The sequence below is a fragment of the Hetaerina americana genome, unplaced genomic scaffold (genome assembly GCF_022747635.1).
Source record: "Hetaerina americana unplaced genomic scaffold, ioHetAmer1.1.p SCAF_4, whole genome shotgun sequence".
Lineage (NCBI taxonomy): Eukaryota > Metazoa > Arthropoda > Insecta > Odonata > Calopterygidae > Hetaerina > Hetaerina americana.
The window spans coordinates 16,520,430-16,542,360 of NW_027286985.1; the positions used below are offsets into that span (position 1 = coordinate 16,520,430).

The 21,931-nt window shown below is 39.2% G+C and overlaps 1 protein-coding gene across 1 annotated transcript in view; it reads left to right on the forward strand.

Annotated features, from left to right (window-relative positions):
• Positions 1 to 21,931, forward strand: part of Epac (Exchange protein directly activated by cAMP) — a 368,014-nt gene that overhangs the window by 335,851 nt on the left and 10,232 nt on the right. The window contains exons 7-13 of the mRNA XM_071589665.1: positions 6,885 to 7,317; positions 11,170 to 11,398; positions 12,623 to 12,768; positions 14,867 to 15,011; positions 15,130 to 15,309; positions 20,582 to 20,875; positions 21,540 to 21,678. Coding sequence (XP_071445766.1) covers positions 6,885 to 7,317; positions 11,170 to 11,398; positions 12,623 to 12,768; positions 14,867 to 15,011; positions 15,130 to 15,309; positions 20,582 to 20,875; positions 21,540 to 21,678 — 1,566 coding nt within the window. The remainder of the gene's footprint in view (positions 1 to 6,884; positions 7,318 to 11,169; positions 11,399 to 12,622; positions 12,769 to 14,866; positions 15,012 to 15,129; positions 15,310 to 20,581; positions 20,876 to 21,539; positions 21,679 to 21,931) is intronic.

Below are 21,931 nucleotides of genomic sequence, written 5' to 3' on the forward strand. Positions count from 1 at the left end.
CTTAACATCCTTAATCAACGTCCCCGTCATCAACTCCCTCCTCCTTGTGAAAGCCTCTTTGCCTAGCTCAATTCTTCTCCTTACGTCCTTACTACTTTGACCGTGTTGGTTTAAAACACTACCGAGATACGTAAACTGTTCTACCTGCTCTACGTTTTGCCCTCCTATTTTAATGTTAAGCTTAGCCTTTTTCTTTCTAGAAAATCGCATAACCTTTGTTTTATTAATATTGATTCTCATCCCATACCTGTCGCACTGAATTTCCAATTCACTCAGCAATGCTTGCAATCCCTTGGCTGACTGACAAACTAAAACTTGGTCATCAGCAAACCAAACTGATTTTACGAATTCCCCGCCCACCTTCATTCCTACCTCGAGTTCTTCCCATGCCTCTTTAATCATTTCCTCTGCATACAGGTTGAACAGCAACGGTGATAATGGGCAACCCTGCCTTACACCTCTTCCTAACACTTCCCATCCGGACTGCCCGTTTCCCACCCGAGCCTGAGCAGTCTGAGACATGTACAGGTTTCGGATTAGCCTCCTGTCCCTCCTATCTATTCCTAATTTCTTCAATATACTCATTAGTTTTTGCCAGTTCACTCTATCAAACGCTTTTTCGAAATCTACGAAACAGGCAAATACCTCCTGGTTGTGTTCTATATTCCTCTAGATTAATAATCGCATTACTGCAATGGCATCACGCGTACCTCTCCCCTTCCTGAACCCAAACTGGTCATCCCCTAAGTAATCATTTGCCCTACTCTCTATCCTTTTGTTTATGATCCTTAGAAAAACTTGAGCTGCGTGGGATATCAAACTCATGGTCCTGTAGTCCTCACATGATGTAGCCTTTACCTTTTTTGGAATAGGAACTAAAACTGATCTCACAAAGTCTTCCGGCCAGATTCCTTCCTCATAAATACTACGAATGAGCCCATATAGCCTCTTCCTCCCACATTTTCCTAAACATTTCAGTAGTTCCGCGGGAATTTTATCCACCCCCACGGCCTTATTTAGTTTCATCTCCCTTAATGCCCTTTCTATCTCATCGTCGAGTATGCCTGGACCTAAGCTATCTTCCTCTACGTCATGTTCCTTTTCTGCAGGGTTCGTCCGGAAAATAAGTGTACTGATTTTTTCCCGCCGCTCCAGGCACGCCCAGCACCGCTCTGACGGGCTGCGATTGGAGGGGGGTATGTTGGCAAGCGACGCTGAAAAAGGCAGTCGGCTCTGAGCTGTGGTGTAGTGAAGAGCTCTGTTAACGCGAACCTCCACGCTCGACCCACGTCACGGAACGCGATGCCGAAGTTTTTGGAGCAGCGTTATTCCATCAAATTTGCGGTAAAGCTTGGGAAATCGTCTACCGAAACTGTCGGTATGATTAACCAGGCTTACGGGGAGTCAGCCATGTCCAGAAACATGATCTTTCGGTGGCACAAGATGTTCGTGGAGGGCAGAGAGGAGGTCGACGACGAACCTCGGCCTGGACGCCCATCAACGACACTCACCGACGAAAATGTGCGAAAAGTTCGCGATGTACTGAACTCTGATCGTCGTCTTAGTGTTCGGATGATAGCAGAGCAGTGTAATGTGCCAAAAACAATAGTGCACGAGATTATTAGGCACCAATTACAGATGCGAAAAATTTGTGCAAATTTGGTGCCGAAAGTGTTCAGTGATGATCAAAGACTCAATCGTTTGGAAATCGCGACACAACTTGCGGATCACTGCAAAAATGATCCACATTTTTTAGAGAACGTTTTAGCGATAATAAAGCGAAATTTTTTAGCGATACGGGACTTTTGACGCCGTCAAAGAGGCCGTGACGACGTGTCTTCGAGAGGTTCCCGATGATGCCTTCGCGGGAGCGTTCCAGGAATGGGAACGCCGCTGGAACAAGTGTATCGACTCACAAGGGTCCTATTTTGAGGAATATTAGCTTAAGATATGTAAAAGTGTAATAAATTTTTTTTCCTGAGCTCAGTACACTTATTTTCCAGACGAACCCTGTATGTCTAACTTTGTTGGTCTAATGTCTTTACTATACAGTTCTTCTATATACTCGTTCCATCACTCTTGGATCTTTCCTGCGTAAACTATTACTTTACCCGCCTTATCTCTAACTGTTAGCATAGATCTTCCTTTCTTACTTCCCGATAACTATTTAACTTTGCTATACAGCACACCGATTTCACCCTTCCTCTGCAGACTTTCCATATCCTCGCACTGCGTCTTTCACCATGCTTCTTTTGCTTTATTTGTTGCCCGCCTCAATTTATTGTTTAATTCTTTGTAACTCATTTTCCCTAATACTGTATTTACATTCTTCCATTTTTGCCGCTCATCCATCTTTGTAATCACCTCATCCGTGATCCATGGTTTCCTAGTCCTTTTCGCGTTAACGGTTCCAATAGTGTCTTTTGCGGCTTTAGGTAACCCTTTCTTGATACTTTCCCATTTTTCTTCGATAGTACTCAGCTCTTTGCCAATCTCCATGATTTTTTCTACAGCCTGTCGGTACTCCTTCCTTTTCAATCCATTTAATTCTTCTACATTCCATTTTCTAACCCGCCATCCCTGCCTTATCTTTTTGAAACGGACACTATATTTCATAGCAACAAAATTGTGCTCCTTGTGCGCATCCGCTCCCGGGAAGCTGTTTGAATTTATCACACTGTTCCTAAACCTGTGCCTAACCAGGATATAATCTAGCTGGTACCTTTCTGAGTCACCTGGAATTTTCCATGCATACCTGCGTCTTTTGTGGTGTCTAAACCAATTGTTGTCGATAACTAACCCCTGTCTCCTGCAGAACTCAACTGCTTTCTCCCCGCGGTCATTTCTCATGCCTAAACCATAGTCCCCCACCTCATCACCATCTCTTCCTTTGCCTAACGTTGCATTCCTATCCCCCATCATTATCAAATGTTTCCCTGCGGGAACACACGCGATTATGTCCTCTAACTATCGACCTCTTCTTCCGTATGGTTGTTCGGTGGCATGTATACCTGAATAATAACCAAGTTCGTCGGTTCTGCTTTTATCTCAACTAGTAATATTCTATCCGTTACTTGTTCTATGTTGGCTACTCTTCTTCCTACCTCTTTATTTCCCCGCTATCTTCCATCTCACCTCGCATAGACCTAAAATATCTCTTTTTCCCCTTTCCATCTCTCGCTTAACATTTTCCAATTTCCCTGCCCTCATCATTGTCCTAACATAACACGTTCCTATTCTAACTAATTTGTTCTTCTTCTCCTGCGTCTTCTGTCCTGCTGCTGCCGGTTTTCCCTTACAAGGGTTTCGTGGGATGACGACCGCGGAAGCCTTGCCTCCCCCATTGCAGGGCACGACACACGGCCGATTTGGCCGAGCCCCGTAGTTGCCAGGACTCAAAATCTCTGTTTTGTCTATCATGTTAATCTTGGGAATGATAATTGAGGCGGTTTCCCGTTGTCTTCCTCATTACTGTTTTTAACATGACACCATCACTTACTGGCCGCCCCACTGGGTTCAGACGCCATTGCAGCCGCCTCACTGAGGAACAGACGCTGCGTGGACTACCTTTCGTCTGGCTCCTAACCTTCGGCCTATCTGGCACGGGTGATCCCACCAGGAGCAAATATTATTGCTCCCGCCAGCACAGCTCTAGGGGTCATCGGAACGCACAAGCCCTTCCACCACGCTAAGGTTGTAGTCCATGGGAGGGAATAGTTAAATATATTCCAGAATTAATTTAATTTACCAAGGGTGAAGATAAATTGTTGCAAAATGAAACATTGAAGATTTCTATTCGGGGTTCGAGATGGTGCGGGGGCTAACGTACTGACTTCCCACCCTGAGGGCGCGGGTTCAAATCCCGGCGGTGTTGAATATTTTTCAGAGGTATCTCGATCCCTACTTGAGGTGCTTTGTGGAGGGCACTTTGAGTGAGTACGGCGTCCGTCGGATGGGACGTTAAGCTGCGGACCCCTTGGCGCCTTTCGTAAAGAGTAGGCTAATGCCGACGCCGGGTTTCTCTCCACCCTTCATCCTTTCCTGTCCATCCCCTATGGCGCAAATGACCTTAGCTGTCGGTCGCCTCCCCTAAAAACTACTACTAGATTTCTATTCAACTGTTTTAGGCTTCACTTCTTGGAAGTATTTCATGTCCATACAAAAAAGACTTAGTACTTTTTCACAGATGTTTATTATAAGGTACCACGCGTTTCACCGACTTGCGGTACTTGATGTTGCCGCAAGTCGGTGAAACGCGTGGTACCTTATAATAAACATCTGTGGAAAAGTACTGAGTCTTTTTTGTATGGTTTTAAGATTTATGTTATTTATGCCCCATATTCATGAAAAATGATTAGTGAGCGTATTAATGATTTTATTGTCTTATTAATAAGACCTTACTAGAAAGAGGAATTTATTAATAGCAATATAAGTGAAGGTATTTGTACCTCATCAATAAAACATAAATGTAGAGTTGAGTTTCGCGCTGTATCGTACCTTCTCTTCATGGTCCCAGGCATTCGAGGAAAGAGGATTAGTGTAAGGGACTTTGGAGAAGTGATTATGGAGAAAGATGAAGAATTAAGCTGATCGAGAGAGTGGTGGAAGGCAGGAATATATTGGGAAAAATTCGGAGAAGGACGATAAAATGGAGGAGCTATTGTGTGCTAATGCCATGCTGAAGGGGGCAGCACTAGAAGGGGTAATGATGGGTAAGGAGATAGGAAAGAATAGGTATCAGAACAACCAATAGAATACGTTGGGAAAGAGGGAAGTGGAGGTAATGAAGATTTGGTACGCAATAGTATTAGTGTAAAGATACTAATATTTTCCAATAAAATTTTAAGAAGTCCATAAGGTTATGCATAGCAGTGGAGTATCCAAATCGTATATATTCATGTTAACCTTGACATAAAAAACATTTTATAAATTATATTAACATCTCTTGTCCCTTAATTATAACCTTTACTTGTTACAAAGGTGAAAAAAATGGTGCCAATGGGATAGATGGAATGAAGTAAAAATGCAATCTGCCTTTAACGCCACACATACTCATCTAGATACGAGCATGGTTCATTTGTGTTCGCCAGTAACTTTCCATTACATCACTTTGAACTGAGTTGTGAACAGTGTGGATTTCATTTGAGCTGCTTACCAATCTAAACCTTAGAAGCATTTAAACTTTTCCTTTCTGTCTAGTATTCAATTCAACTTGTGCCATTTTTTCAACCGACTGATGTTTTTGATTAGCAATCAGAATTTTTACTAGAAAAGTTTTTTCAATTTTCAAACGTTTATCATCACCATAGATCCCATGCCTAAAACTATGCAGGAAAGGATTTGGATAACCAGGGATGACAGCGGAGATCTTGTTTTTTCCCCGTATCATCATACGCATTGGATTGGCGGTAAACGTTCCACCATCCGATCGTCCCCACCTATTTTCCGGGAAAAGAAACTAAGAGTGGAAGAATGGCGATAAAAGTCCTCTACCCATGACTTCCGCAGTCCAGGGATTAGCCACTCCCAGGAAGTTAAATCTAATCCCGGAAATTTTATTTTTACCGGATCAAGCCCGAAAATCCAGTAATCCCCGGAAAATTCCCAGAGAATTGGATCTGGGATCCAATGAAGATCATTTTTCCTAAAATGGCGTTTCCAAACTTAACTCGCAGTCAGTGATTTCATGAGCTTCTGGGAGAGTAAGAGGCGAACCCTCTTCGCTCATTTATCAAATCAGTCTCCGAGTCAAAATCACATTTCTTGACCTTCAATAGGTTTTCGTCCAGTGTTCACGTCACTGTAGGGCCTGAAAGGACTTCCCTAAGCTGTGTCCATTCTGAGCTGAGCCTCGCCTTAGCAGAGCCATTTTTACTCTTAAATCCATTGATTTAAGAGCGAGAAAAACTTAAATGGAGCCAATTTTTTGGAATGTATCGGTAAAAACTGCGATGAGAATATTTTTGTTCGAGCTTTCTAGTCCATTTGAAAGAATAGCGTTTTTTTAACCTTCCTTCGGTTAAGATGAGAATGCTATGCACCCAAAATATTTGATTATTATGCCACACTGAATTAATGCTGTTTTGTAGTATTTTCCTGCCGATGCTAACATTTCTCGAAGACAACTCTCACTTCCATCTACCATAATTATCCATCTTTTATGTACTACTTTTTAATTAGTATCAATTTATTATTTAATGGGGCGTGTCTGTCTGTTGTGGAATCATCATCTGGCACACATCCTAGCGGATGCTTGTAATGTACAACATAGACGCATACGAATGCAACCAAGTACGGGAAAATCAATGTGAAGAACCTTCAGCGATACTTCTTTTTTTGATAATGGCCGTTCCTTCTCCCGCACTCTCTTTCCAATGGTGTGGTTGCCATCAAACGCATGTTATTGGTAGGTTTATTCTGCTGGTTTTCCAAAATTTATAATGAGATATCTGATAACCAAAAAAATCTAGGTCTTTCCCTCACCCCCTGCTGTTTCTCCTATCTAATAAGAGCAATTTTTTATTGGCCCATTTGCTCTACAGAACATTCATTTGAAGCAAATGGCATAAATAAAATTTGTGCAGAAAATAAAGAATCTTGTTTCGAAAATCTGGATAGGATTTGGATTGAATTAATATAACTGATTGTTTTGATTAACGTTTTGAGATTATTACATGACTTATTGTGAAAATCTTAGGGATTAATTTCTGAAAATTGTATAAAGTATTATAAATTAATTTTTATATTATTAATTGTATTATCGATTTTATAAATTGCATTCACATTAACGAAGTGTAACCTATGAGTTCCAAAGGCTTGGGTGAAATCGAAGACTCGAGCACTCGGCCGTCATTCTTCAACTGTTCTCCTCTCCCCTCCTCAAGACCCCTTCGGGTCAGGTGGCGAGGGCGGGCTGGGTCCTCCGCGCGCTCCTGCTGGCCCGCTCCCCCGGCCTCCTGCGGGACAGGCGGTCGTCCACCTCGACCAGCGGCCCCGTGACCTCGGTGGGGTCCCCTTCTGGCACCGGTCAGCCTCACAGGGCCGTCCACAGGCGTTGCGCGTCCGGCTCAGACCTGGTCGACTGGTTGCTGGACTTGGCGGGGGGACCGGGTGTGGGGAAGAGGACGACGAACCATCACCACCACCATCACCACCGGCGGCACTCCTCACACTCCCAGCAGCAGCACCACCAACACCAATACCAGAACCAACAGAACATGCAGATGCAGCAACAGTGCGTGTGCCCCATGGTGACATCCCGGCAGCAGGCGGCCGCGATGTGGCAAGCCCTGTTGGAGGAAGGTGTCATTTCTCACGGTGAGTGAGCGCTGATGGAGGAAATTCCGAAAAAAATCGTGGACACTATTATTATTATCAGTATTTTCCCAGCATTGTCCAAGGCCGTCGTGAAGCTCAATTCTCGAGAGCTTTGGTGAATTTAGAGCTTTTGATAATAGGTAGGAATATGTAATAATATGCGGGGAAACATAATAGATATGACTTCGATAGGAGGGCTATATGCAATAAATTTTAAGGAAGCAGTTTTAAATGTCATACATATAAAAAAAATAATTTACAAAAAGTGAAATGTTTTGTCGTATCCCTAAAGGTAACGAAGTAAAATATTTTTGTTTCTATCGTTTTAAAATCATTATTACTGGTATTAATACTTCATTATACTTTGAGATATGTTTTGGATGGACACAATATATTCAACGGTATAACCATACGCGTCTTGATGTGTTCAGCTAAAGAAAGTCTTTTCCCATGGCGTCTAGTCATGAGGTAATTAATATTAAATAATTTTTAATGATATTAGTTTTTAAACTTTAGCAGTTTACTATGCACAGCTATTGTTTCCTTGGCATTAAGGTTGCATAATTATTCAATGAGGGTATTTTTCTTATTCATTTCGAATCCCTTATAAAACTTTCCGTCCAATACATTATGATTGGGTATTCTATGGTCTATTGTGTACATTTCTTGCCTTCCGAAATCAGATATTTTGGACGGCTTAAAAATGTTGGAGAAACACTGGGAGAAGTGTATCAAGCAAAAAGGTTAAGTCAAAAATTTTAAAAATTCTAACAAAATACATTGATTTTATATTTTTCCCTAAGGACTTATTGAACGACCCACGCATTATGTTTCTAACTAATCCATTGTGACTGAAGGTGTGTATAATCCATGTAGGTATTCTTTGCCGTCGATTTCTCGGTTATGTCATATCCTCTTCTACTCTTCTATATACTTCCTCGTTCCTCACTTTTTCCGTTTAATTCCAGCATTATATTTCTAAGGCTTCTATTCTTCGTTGGTCCACTTTTTGAGTGCCTAATCATAGTGTGAACAAGTTATTAAGTGATAGTAGTTTAGGTACTACACAAAATTGTAAAATGTTGAAAATGAGACTAAACGGTTTGGTTGCAAACCCTATGCGGGTTGATGTCCGCATCAAATGAATAATTACATCGTCACACTACCGGAGAGTGAAGTCGGAAAGTTGAAGCAGAAATGAGCAACCATTAACTCTTAAAAAGAGGTCCCTCCTCCTCGCCCTAGGTCCTTTGTCTGTCGAGAGAGCCGGTGACATTTGGAAGCGTTTCACGTGCCTTGTCGACAAAACCGCTATTCGAAAAACAATCAGTGGCGTCCTCGTCATACTGCCACGTGCGGCATTCGAACGTGACCAGCGGACGACCCACTGAGACCACATTTTGTAATGGCTTCAGTTGAATTCCCTGGCAGGACAGAGAAGACGGCGACTTCAAACACCGCCTCTCGCGTCGATCGGCTCACTCGTGCCAAGGCGGTGATGCAATTTCAGTGCATTCTCTGCGAATGCGAACAATACATTTGTGAAGTCATCCATGAGGTATTTTCAGACTTTTTGCATCTTAACTTGGAATCATTTCCTTATCTTTGATACCTTCACACTTTTTGAGTCACGTCTAACATGGACAACACGAAACTTTAGTACCAAAGGATTATCAAACAGGCAATATCAAAGTATTATTGGGCCTTATTGGTCAAAATGACAAATAAAATGTCATGTTGCTTCATAAAAAATCCAGTGTGAAATCAACCGCAGAGTTCATCTACAGATTGTTGTAAGAATTCTCTCGGCAATGGGAAATTCCTTGTTTTTATTGCCACGGAATTTCTCAATTCCGGCAGGGATAACAACGGTCAAATGAATTTGTGGAATTTTTCATAGACAGTTGAATATCTGCGATTTAAATTCAATAATTTTTTCATTTCAATTCGTTTTCGTAATTTTTCTAAGAAGGATTCGTTCGTCGGTCAAAATGCTTTTTCAGACTTCATTTCTCCGCCAGAACGCTTTATTCAATACGTGCCACGAAGTTTCATCTCCGATTTGCTCGGTCACCGACGTCATACCCGTAACTTACGAGTACTATTTCTTTTATTACGCTGTTACCAAATAAATACCACTATGTCTATGCATAATTTGTGAGCCTTGTACAACATTAATCATCATTGCAAAATTTTCAAAGAAGCTGCGGGAGATGCCGCAACAGTAACTTTTGGCGGAGTCATCCGCTAATGTGCAATTCAATTCAACAATTTCAGAGTGTAAAAATCATTCGCCTTGACTGGGATTCGAACCCAGATCCCTAAATATCCGGTCGAGTGCTTTAGCCAGTTAAGCTATCGAGGCGTCCTCTTAAACTTTGAAATTTTGGGGGCTTTTAAAGGAACAAGATGTTGTGACGAAATACCGTAGATACAATGGTACAGTCATTTTCAAGGTAGCTTAACTGGCTGAAGCACTCTACCGGATATTTAGGGATCTGGATTCGAATCCTAGTCAAGGTGAATGATTTTTACACTCTGAAATTGTTGCATTGAAATACACATTAGCGGATGACTCCGTTAAAAGTCACTGTTGCGGCATCTCCCGCAGTTTTTTTGGAATTTGTCAAGGTATAAACAGAATAAATATTTAAAAGTTGGCTTTGACCTCGTGGACTGTGGCGCGTCGCGCACGACTACGAATGCCTGTGACATTGCATGTATGGTATTTTTCGTCACAACATCTTGTTCCTTTAAAAGGCCCCAAAATTTCAGAGTTTAACAGGACACCTCGGTAGCTTAACTGGCTAAAGCACTCGATCGAATATCGAGGGATCTGGGCTCGAATCCCAGTCAAGGCGAATGATATTGAAGGTTAATTCCTAAAATCTCAATTGTTTCATAAAATAACGTTGATATTGTCTTCTGAAGTAAACTTTTAGAATCAAAGTGAAATCCGATTGGTACATTACATTATTTTGTCAGCTTAATAGCATAATACCATAGGTGCAAACTCTCAATAGCGTAATAGAAGAAAATGTTGAATTTAGGCGGACATTTTCACTTGGCATTTTCATTGATCCAGTGAATAAACTTCTAAGTAAAACCACCATTCCAACTTTAAACGACTTATGAGGGTAAAAAAGAAACTTAACGCATCATCAAGTAGCAAGCATTGACATTTTTTCAACTTATATAGTCTGAAAAAATGTTGATGCTTGTTACCTGATAATGATGCGCAGCATCGAAACCATGGTCGTGAAATATCAAATCTTTATTTTGGAAGTGTTAAGTTTCTTTTTTACCCTCATAATGCAGGAATTCCACAAAATTAAACCTAAAAATGTTATGTTTAAACGACTCGTTGAAAATCATTTTGAATATATTTAATGCGGTCAAAGTTATAATGTTTTCTAAAGAAAACACCTTCAAAAGACTGCAAAATATTTTTATTGCCGAATTAAGATGACTTTTCTCAACCAGGATTTGAAAATGCCAATTTTCCTTTAGTGCAAAACCAATTTCTGATAGGTAATATGACCATCCATACCTGCTAAATCCCTCAAGAGCGCTTCTTGGATCCGCATAATTCTGAACGTTCACACAAGGAGGGACATTATCATGAACTGGTTTCCGTAATCGATAGCGCACAGTAAAATATTGCATGATTGCTCACACCCAAGTTATTCTCAGATTAGACCACAGAAACCACTGCACTAATGCAGTTACTTCAATGTTATTCCTCCGTCCTAGAATGACACAAATCTAGACCTAACATACTGGAGCGAGAGCATGAGTGCGCCCAAAAAGTAAGTCCGTGCTTATTGTCGACGTTGACTTATGTCCTTGCAGTAACACAGGAGCAGCCGTTCAAAGACAAGTTCCTATTCTATCGATTCTGGCAAGATGCTGAGAGCAGCAGCAGCAGTAGTAACCACGGGAAAGCGTGGGAGGGCGAAGGATGCGATTGGATGCCCACGAATGAAGACGTGGCCGAAGCCGAAGAGGAGTGCGTCGAAGCCCTCGCGGTGCTCGCTCAGCGGGCGCCAGACGCAGCCATGAGGCTCATTCTCCGAAAACCGTGAGTGACCTCCATCCCTCCTCCAAAAGGTTTCCTCCCGAGAAACAATTATAGAATAAACGTTTATCATAAGTCGTTTATCGATCTCAGAACTTTAATTCGGGCTGCCAGGTTTTCTTGATCCCTTGGAAATAAATTTTCGAACTGGAATACGTAATTGTGGTTATTTGTAAAAGTATGATTAATTATATGACCGGATGCTTGGATTGCACGTCTCGTCGGTTTTTTTCTGCTTTTTCTCTGCGTATGTACGATTCGTTACGTTTCGCTCGTTACTAATAACCCTGGTGAACCTCTTAGAATCATTATTTCGCTGTTTTAATAGTCACAGTGACTTTTTAAGACTTGTGTTTTTGTAATGGTAGAGTACAATTTTAATGCTGATCATTTTGTTCACATTTTCTAATGAGATTAGAAACAGTTTGGATCTCCATAGCCCTTACATTTGGCAATATTGTATTTGAAAGCCGGTTTTCAAAGGCCCTCGCCCAACTCGATCGCGAAGGAACGGAAAAATTTTCCCAGTTGGTTTCTATAGGAGAAACAGCTTTTTTTAATTAAATGAAATAAAATTACCATAAGAAAAAACACCATAAGAATATTTTTGAAATATATATCACACTATTTTAATCGTACATCGCTAAATCATATATGTTATGAATTTTAAAAGAATTTTTTCTCTTTTACCACTTCACAAGCTAGCTTCATTGGCCAGTCGTTTATATTCGAATAGCGTAGAATTATCGCAAGAATTGGTGGGCTTGACTGATTTGAAACTAGGTATTTATAAACATTTGAAATTATGAGATGTTATCCAATTTTTCTAGACGCTCATTTGCTACCTTGTTTCCTTTGCCTGAATATTAGTTCTGCCTATGACTTATTCATAGGAAGTGTGTGGAATCCAGACTTCCACATAAATGACGTAGTATAACAAACCTAAATAGACTTATGTATAAATATATTACCAGAAGTTCGAACTAGAATGCCATCCAGGCTAGTCGAAACCCAGACTGTCATCGTATCATCATCATATGTCATCGTATCTCGTGATGAAAAAGTGTTAATAGCTGGTTTATTGATAAGATTTTTTTAATTCCATTCTAGTCATTATTTTCACTTTAAGGGGAAAATTCTTTACATAACCGCAGGAAGAATTTTTACAAATATTTTATATGTTATGAATGAATAATGTTGAATAAATTCCTTCGGTTTCATTTATAGAACACACGAAAGGACAGCTGATGATCTTGAGACAATATATGAAGAACTTCAGCATATCAAGGCTCTATCACATCTGTCGAATTCTGTGAAGAAAGAATTGGCTTCGGTTATAGTCTTCGAAGCTCATCCCCGAGCAGGGACTGTTTGTAAGTATCACTACGGTTCATTTTTTTGACGGTGCAGTAAAAAATTTGAAAGTGCAGTTATTCTTATTATTACACAGAGTGCTAAATGTATTTTCAATTGTATCCAGACTCCATAACCGGATGTGACCATGATCATTTAGCTCAATACTAAGGTGGCCTTCGAGTTTTGTTGCGTGTGGAGTATTATTATACCACAACCTTTTTCATGCTTCGCAGCCAGTATTTTCATGAGTGAAGACGCCACTGAAGAGAGTAATGTTAGGCCACATATATCTTAATATGTTGAGGAGTCGGAACGCCCCCCCTCCCCAGAATATATGTATATTGAAAGTAAGCAATGTACCACCTTAACTGTCCGATGTCCCCCTCCAATGCTCCCATGTATTTGGTTCCTCGACAAGATGTTATTGTTTTTGACAAGGTCCACTCATCCTGTGATCGATGTAGGAGAAAGCGGCGTCAATAATAATCAGTTATGAATGAAGCCGGGGTATGCAGCGGAAATTTGTCGCCGAAAACAGTGAGATATATTCTACAGTCGCACTTATTCCGATTCTATCAAGAGAGAGACCAATGCTCAGTATTTACAACTCAGTACAGTAAGGTACGATTTCATAAATCGGTCATCCACGGGACGAGGTAAGAACAAGACTTCAAGATACTAATTTTTAAAAATAAACTGCATACTTTCCGCAAGGACAAAGTATGTAATTATACATCGTAGAAATATATGTCCCTTTTAGAGTTATTAAGAGTAAGACTACAGGTATGTCATGTATTTCAAAATTTAAAACTTGGTATAGTGCTACATTAAATATTGTTTATAGTTCAAGGATGGTTTTAAGGGCCAGAGTTCACTTAACATTCCATTTAAATAAACGAATGCAATGAGATAATCTTAATCTTAGGGAAAGTTGAACCCCCCCGGAGAAAATTATTTACTTATCTGAACCGCAGCATCATAAAATAGCTGCGAAGTTTATGATCTAAGATATCATAGCTTTCCTGGCAGTTGACTAGAGTCATGCAAAATACAGGTAAAATTTTATCTTTAAAGTGAGCTGTAAAGTTTACCTTTGCCATTTGAGTCCATCTTTTAAAACAATTTTATTACCGTAGTTTGTGCATTAATTTCCTCGATATGGAAACTCCGAATAGATAGTGTTTCTTCATTTATTATTGTCAACATTAACTCATCTCAATTCACATCTCAAAAACAATGTTCTCTTTTATCGTTTGATTTATTAGTTTTAAATTTCAATAATCTTACTCTTAAACCACACTGTTCTCGGAGAATCTTCACATTTTTCTTAAACCCGATCATATTTTACCGAAGTCCATGCTCAACTCTAGTGATATTATATCCAGCTTTTACGATAAGATAAGAAAAATAATATTCCATTTGTTTCAATTTAGTCCCCTCCGCTTCTTGTAGCGCTTTACTCATTTTTTTTGCCTCTGTCGAAATGCGATGTTTTCTTTTTTCATCCTGGTACCCGCCGATCGTCGGAGTAGCAAAAAAAAATTCGCCGCAGGAGTTGATTGCAGGGATGATTGATGATGTCGATGTGAGCAGTAGTGTGTTGTTTCATTCGGCTTAACAACTTCTCTTAGTCCACCTCTCCATTGGCACAACTCTCCCGTGACGAACCCGTCCTCCCTACAAAGGAGATGAGACAGTAATTCCTTTTTATCGACGAGCTAGCGTAGTTTTTTATACTTTGATGAATGATGCAATAGTAATAAGCGAAAAAAATCCTTGAAGCATTGCCATTTCTTTATTCAATGAAAGTCTAATGTTTAATGTGTATTAGATCTTTAATTAGTTTCACTTTTATATATTTTAATAATATTTTTCAACGTGTTCATGTACCTAGTAAATAAAAAATATTTTTTAATGTTTGATATTAAGTATCTTACTATGCACGGATCGTTTTATTAAATTAGTGACGATGTCAGTATTTTATATTGCTGCAAGTAATAAATATGTGAACCTACATCAATTTGATGTACTCTCAAGTCATTATTATAGGCGTTTTGTTCCATTCCTCGTTACATTGTACGAATTTCACCAAATACCTCTTCCATTTCCCGGCAGTATTCCAGCAAGGTGACGAAGGGCGCTCATGGTTCATCATCCTAAAAGGCTCCGTCAACGTGGTCATACATGGGAAAGGCACGGTGACAACGCTTCATGAAGGAGATGACTTTGGCAAACTAGCTCTAATTAATGACGCTCCAAGGTAAACATCGTGTGATTCCAATTCCCGTGTTTACCCCGAGTTGGTATGATAACGATGAAGTTGAGACGATTTCCGGACTCTTATATAACTTTTCCATTGTCTCTTTTCCTGAGGATAGAGCCGCGACAATCGTCCTTCGGGAGGGCAATTGTCACTTCCTGAGAGTGGATAAGGACGATTTCGATCGAATTCTACGGGACGTTGAAGCCAACACGGTCCGATTAACGGAGCACGGCCACGATGTCCTCGTGCTGGAGAAGATCTCCGCTTCGGCGGCCGTACCTCGATCTCACTTCAAGTAAGTGATTGATTTCCTCGCAACCTTAATATCCAAATTATGGGGCAACCAATAGGTGGAGAAATAGGGGGCAACCAATCTATCGCCTCTTGAACGCAGGGGGGGGGGATTGCATATCTAATGGCAAGGATGGCTAATATAATTGCCTCCAACGCCGAGAGCCGGGCACGAATCCCATCAGTAAGTGATTTTTATGTGATAGTATGGCCTCTAACAGAGTGCAAAGATCACTTGAAGTGGAGTACCCTCTCTGTCAGATGAAATACTATATGTGGCAGTGTGAGTTAGTGAATATCAAAGTAATCTCGACGCCTGATTTCTCACTACTCTTCCTTCTCTCTCTCTCTCTCTCTCTCTCAGATGTCAATGAATTATTTGTCATTAAAGCATTCGATCACCTCCCAAATAAACCAACACAGCTAATTAAATGGCTCTCAAGAACAACCACAACATAGACTGGCAGAAGTATCAGAACTTCGAACCCTTCTTTCATGTTTTATTTAGTCGTGATAAAATTACCTCTCTACAAAGTTAGAGAACTATTGACCATAGCTCAATGATTGCATCTTTATGTAGATTATTAAATAGTCTAATATGTGCTGAATTTGGAGTTCTGTGACCAGCAATGATGGCCCTTTCACCTTTTCTGAAACTCATGTTTTTGTGTCACAGAAAGTTTAATGACAATGAGAGATACATTTTTACTAAGGTTCGTTTATTAGAGTGGAACCAAGAAAATTGAAGAGTTAAGAAAATGCTAGGGTTTTATTCTACTGAAAGAAATTTCAAAGGCATTTAAATTTCTAATTACTAAGTATTTGAGGGTCAGCTTTTGAAATAACGTTTAAAAGGCATCACTTTTCCTGGCATATCCGCAAAAATTCAGTGAAATAATCACAAGGCTTCTTACATCAGATTAATCCTTGATCCTTTTCACAATATCAAAATTTGAAAAAATGCAAACTGTGTGGGCGGAGAAACTACTCGTAGTTAAGCTGTTGCAAATGAATTAAATAAATTTCACCTTATGCTTACCTTTTTATAAAGGGAAGAGAAATAAAATGAAGTGTAAGAGTTGTAGAGCTGTCTGCTTTTTTAGTGTAGGCCATTGTGTTGATTGAAATAGTGACAAAATGTGAATGCGACAAAACCTGGAAATTTAAGTTTGGTTTTGTGTCAGGCAATTGGTAATCGTATCATCCGTTGTACTTCAAATTGTCTACTGATGAAACCACTTGACGAACAAAAGAAAGTTTCTTGTGCATTCATTGGTTTAATGAAGCCATGAACAGGAAAAATTGAAGAAATTATAGGTTTAGAAAGAATATGGAGTAAATGAGCAGAAATTAAATGGTATAGAAGCGAAGGATGTTTACATTACGAATAGCGTAAAATCGAATAAGGCGTTATATAGTATGCCAATTTTGAAATAAAGTATCACGTGAAACAAAGATGTTTTATGTCACAAAAGTTGTAAAAAATTTTGATGGATTTTTTGGGATATTACTAAGATACACAAGCATGTGTCATGATTGGAGATATAAATGCTCATTTGCCTAACTCACTACTGCTGGCTGGAAACTCACTGGATCTACAGAAGGTTCTAAATGATTTCAGTAAGACAACAGGATGATATTGAGGATCAAAATAATGGGAAGATTAATTGCATGGTGTGGATAAACCGCGGAATAGTAGAACATGTGGATAACTTTAAAAAAATGTCCGCGAAATTTGGTTGAATATATTAAAATGTAAAGAAACTTGCAAATGCTTTTAGAAAGATTGTTGGTTGTACGAATAGCATGGAATGTTTGTCTAATGTAGCAAGAATGGAAGTTTATAAAGGTGCACTCCTCCTCTTATAATTGCATGGAGGTGAAACTTTATAGTACCAGAATAAGTACAAAGTTGATTAACTGTGGTCGTAGGTGGAGTGGGTAGGGAGGTAGAGGGGGGAGGACTGTTTGTGGGGAAAAATAAAAGAGATAGAGAGAGGAACGAGTGGGGCATGATAGAACTTGGATGCAACGGTTAGAGACAATAATTGAGGAGGTGTGCTTTTCTAGTATGGTCATGTTGATAGAATGAATCGGAGTTGAATCACCAAAGAGGTACAAGAGAGAAGTGCACAATTCTTCAGAGAAACAAGTAGGAGAAAGTTTCAGAGGAATGAGTGAGAGAAAGGAAAGAGAAAGAAGTTGCAGCTTTTGCAGCTGCAGTTTCCTCATTCATTCATGGTGTTCTATCCATTAAAGGAAGGTTTTGAATTTTTCCCTGATGCTTATTATCCTCTGCGTTTCGCGAGAACTTCTTCTTGTTTGCCCTGCTTTATTTCATTTTCTAGTTCTTCGTAACTTCTATTTGCCTTCATGCTGTCTAAAAAATATATTCTCTCTTTCCCATAAGCCGCTTTCCCACCAGTCTCTCGTTCTCACTATGACAGTCATCAGCACTCAATGGGTCTCATTAGTTCCTCCATCCACTTTTTCTGCCCTTTCCAGATATCATTCACCGTGTATTCAAAAAGTTCCACGACTAGATACGTAAAGGTCAAAGAACAAAATGAAATGGCTTCTACTTATTATCAGGCTTCTATATAATCTCCCCACAGTAAATATTACAGCACCTACAGCACAGCACCTAGTACGAATCTTCAGGTCCATCATCGCCCTCTGGAATGCCTGTACTGAAATACTGTTCAGTTTCTTGGTCACCGCCGTTTCAATCGCCTCAACTGAAGTGTATTGCTGTCCTTTCAACTTCAATTTGAGTTTCGGCGGCCAAAAATAGCCTGGGGGGACAGATCAGGTGAGTACGCTGGGTGATTGATGACGAAATCTTGTCGTTTCGCCAAAAACTCCCTTGTAAAATGGACTTGTGAGACGGTGCATTGTCGTGCAACAACCACCACTCTTTACTGTCCAACAATTCTAGCCTCAAACACTGCATTCGTTTCAAAAGTCGATCCAAAACGTCTCCGAAGAATGTCCCAGTAACAGTGGAACCTTGACGAGGAAACTCTCTCTGAATGATTCACCGACTGTCGAGAAAGGTGATCATTATTGTTTTCGTCTTTCATTTGGAAGCACGAACTTCGAACTTTCATCGGCCGAACTTTCATGTGTACATGAATATCAACTACCACTTTTGGCCTCCCCTCGTCTTTGTCGTCAGTGTTCCTCTCTGTTCAACTTAATTTTAACATATTTCTTCATGCACAAGTTTCCTTGCAACCAAAAATATTCAAGATGGTATTCCTCATGATTTTCACGCTGGTGACCCTCAGTTGAGACGGTGGAATTTTTTAAAAGGAGCGTTTACAGTATTGCGAATTGCAAACGCTTCAGGATAGAGGTCCTTAAATCCCTCCATGGCAAAATTTATTTCGTAAAAGTATGTGCTTTCATATCCTGACACTATATGGTTATGGTGAGGAGGCTATGATTTGAATGCCTAATGAGAAGAGCTGAAAATTGGATATTAATAGTATGTATATCCATAATATTACAATTACTTACTTCCTATCTTCCTTAGGAACTAAAACAATTTATCTTCTTACTTTTCTAATTAGAAACTATTGGAAGCACAATTTTTTAAATGTTGCTTTTTATCAAGTATTGACATTTCATGTGGATGCATTGCTCGAATGAATGGCCTCACTGATTCAGAAAAGATTTTAACTTTTTTAAGATCTTAAAGATTGTGCTTTCGCTCAATGGATGAAGTTTATTGGATAATTTGCAGAATGCAAGGGAAGAAGAATGGAGGAAGAATTATTTCACTTCAAATCTTTGCAGCAGTATTTTGGCTGAAAATGATTTCAGTAGTAAGGAGATGAAGTCTGGAAGAGATTAAAGAATGAAGACTTCACAAATAAGTGGGGAATTGTGACAAGGAATTTTTCAGAAATGATGTTAGAAAAATTAGAAAAGATTTTGATGCAAAAAATAGTATCATATTTTTGAGATACTTCATTGGACAAGAGTTATTTTTTAAAGACCTTAATGAATAAAAATGAAGAAAAGTGATGAAGATAGTTGGCGAGGGTAGGAGGTATTGGAATGGAGTGGCAGATGGCCGGGAAAATGGTGGTGGAAGAGATATGGGGAGGGAAGAGTTGAAACCATTACTGGAAATAAGATGGCAAGAACACAGAATGGAGAATTTGAAAGGGAGCAGGATGCTAAGGCTGTGTTTAAAGAAAGAGAAGAAGGATTTATTTTAGTGCTGAAATAGGAACACAAAGATGTCCTACATGTATATGAATAGCATGAGTATGGGTACCAACTGAAAGGAGCAGAAAAAAGGGATATGTTTTTGGGATACAGATCTATTTTAGAAATGCGCAGAAATAATTGTATGAAAAGCTTTCAGTCGCTGTCAAAAACCTACTTCAACATGGTGAAATGCCAAATTTTAAATTGAAAGAGTATGTTAGCCCAAAAAATAAATTCTTCGGTACCATCTTTGTAATTTTCATGAGAAAACTTCTTGAGGATATCAAACTTTGTGAATGGTGTAGATATGAATTGTACTCATGAGCAACACAGTTTAGTGGAAATATTTTTTTCACAAAATTTGGTGTATTTTTAAAGGGTTAAAAAATATTATAGTAGCTTTCCCTTTTGAGACTCAATTTAACTGGCTAGTTTTTATACATTTTTGGTTTCTACAGAGGGTGAATGATAAAAATTTGGAATATAATACACATGTCTTATCTTTTTACCGTTTGGACTCTTCAGAAAAACAAAATTTAGGGAGACATTAACACAGGAGAATGGATCCTTTCTAGTCTACTTCATCTAAGAAGGCAGACCAATAAAAAATTTGCATAAAAATAAGGTGTATACATGCAAATAAGGTGAAAATTAAATTCACAATAATATGCAGTGATCAAATTCCAGGTAAAAGTCTATAGATTGATTTGTGATGGCTTTATTGATATATGACAATACTATGGGTTAAAAAATATTTTTTTGCCTTGATGCACTTTTTCTGTAAGATAAAACATATTACTAAATGTATACAAAATATTTGTATGAAATTTATAGCCCTGACAAGATGAGCAGAAATGTTTTTGAATCAAATGATCATTTGGATATCCAACCATAGTCCACAGTGGCCCAAAAAGAAGACATTTACCATACTTTAATTTTCAGAATATTGAAATTCTAAGCCAATGCAATGGATCTATGATTTTTACTTTGCCTTTGCTAATGCATCTTTTCTGTATACTCCTTCACTCAATATGCAGTTTTCCATCACCCTTCAGGTACACAGTAATGGCTGGGACACCACAGAAAATGCTGGACCACCTGCTGGAGACACGCCTGGATGGCCGCGGCGTGAGCAAGAGGTCGAGGGGTAGTGCTGGGGGGGATGAGGATGAGGAAGGGGGTGCGGACGATGATGAGGATGGCGAGGATGATGATGATGATGCAAATGATGACCGGGCACCCCCACCATCCTCCATCCACATCTCAGCGGACCCCTTCCTTGATGACTTCCTCCTCACACACATCATATTCATGCCCACCCATCAACTAGTCACTGAGCTTAGCAGACAATATCCTTTTCTTAACACCTATTCTAAATGGTTCATTCAATATCTAAAGGGAACTGAGAGCATATTATCAGAAATTAACTCAACAGAAAGGAAATACGATCACCCTGCTGTAATTAATATGGGTAAAAGGTGAATATAAATAGCAGTCATTGTGTTTCGTGTTACTGTCATGGTGTAGCAGTGAAATATCTATCAAATGCAAAATATCAATTTAGTTACTGATACACTTTAAACTTTGGTTTGATACAGAAGCCTTTGTAAAAAAAAGAGTTCCTGATTTCAGAGTTATTCATTACTACTTAATTAAATGTTAATAAGTGCTATGATTAGGAGGTCATTTGGCACCGTTTTAATCAGTATGGTTATACCTAAGAGGAAGTATGTATTTCCTTTTGTAAAAAGCATGCAAGTCTTATTAGTTGATCCGCATAAACCATTTTGATATATAGTAATGAATGTACAATTCAAGAAATACAAATGCAGTTCAAAACATACATATTTGTCGAGCGTGGTTTTATGTCCTGAAACCCACAATTTTATTTGGACAATTTGTTTGAAAACTCTTTGCAGCTAATGCTAGGAGTTGAACCCAATTTTAACTGTTCTGATATACACATATTCATATTGACTATCAAGTAGGAAATTTTCCTTAACGATTTTGTACTTACCATATAGAATCCCCTAACCAGGACAGTGAATTTGTTCTGTCATGCAAGAGAAGAGTTGTCCAATTTGTTCATAGATGGGTCACAACAATAAGAAATCCAGTATTTGATGATCCAGCTGCTCTTCAATTTCTTCAGGTATGTACTTGATCAGCATAGACCCTGTCTGACCAGGCATATTGGTAACTGGGTGATAAGTATAGATACGTCCAACAATATTATATATCAAATAAGTACCCTCAGGATATGCTCATAGTAAGCCTTTTCTTGCCAAATAAATGTTGAAGATTTTTATACATGTGTAGGAGAATAAAAAATTAATTATCTTTTAAATAAATAAATAGACTTTTTAAAAAACAAAGGGTTGTAATATTAGGCAGCAAATCCAGGT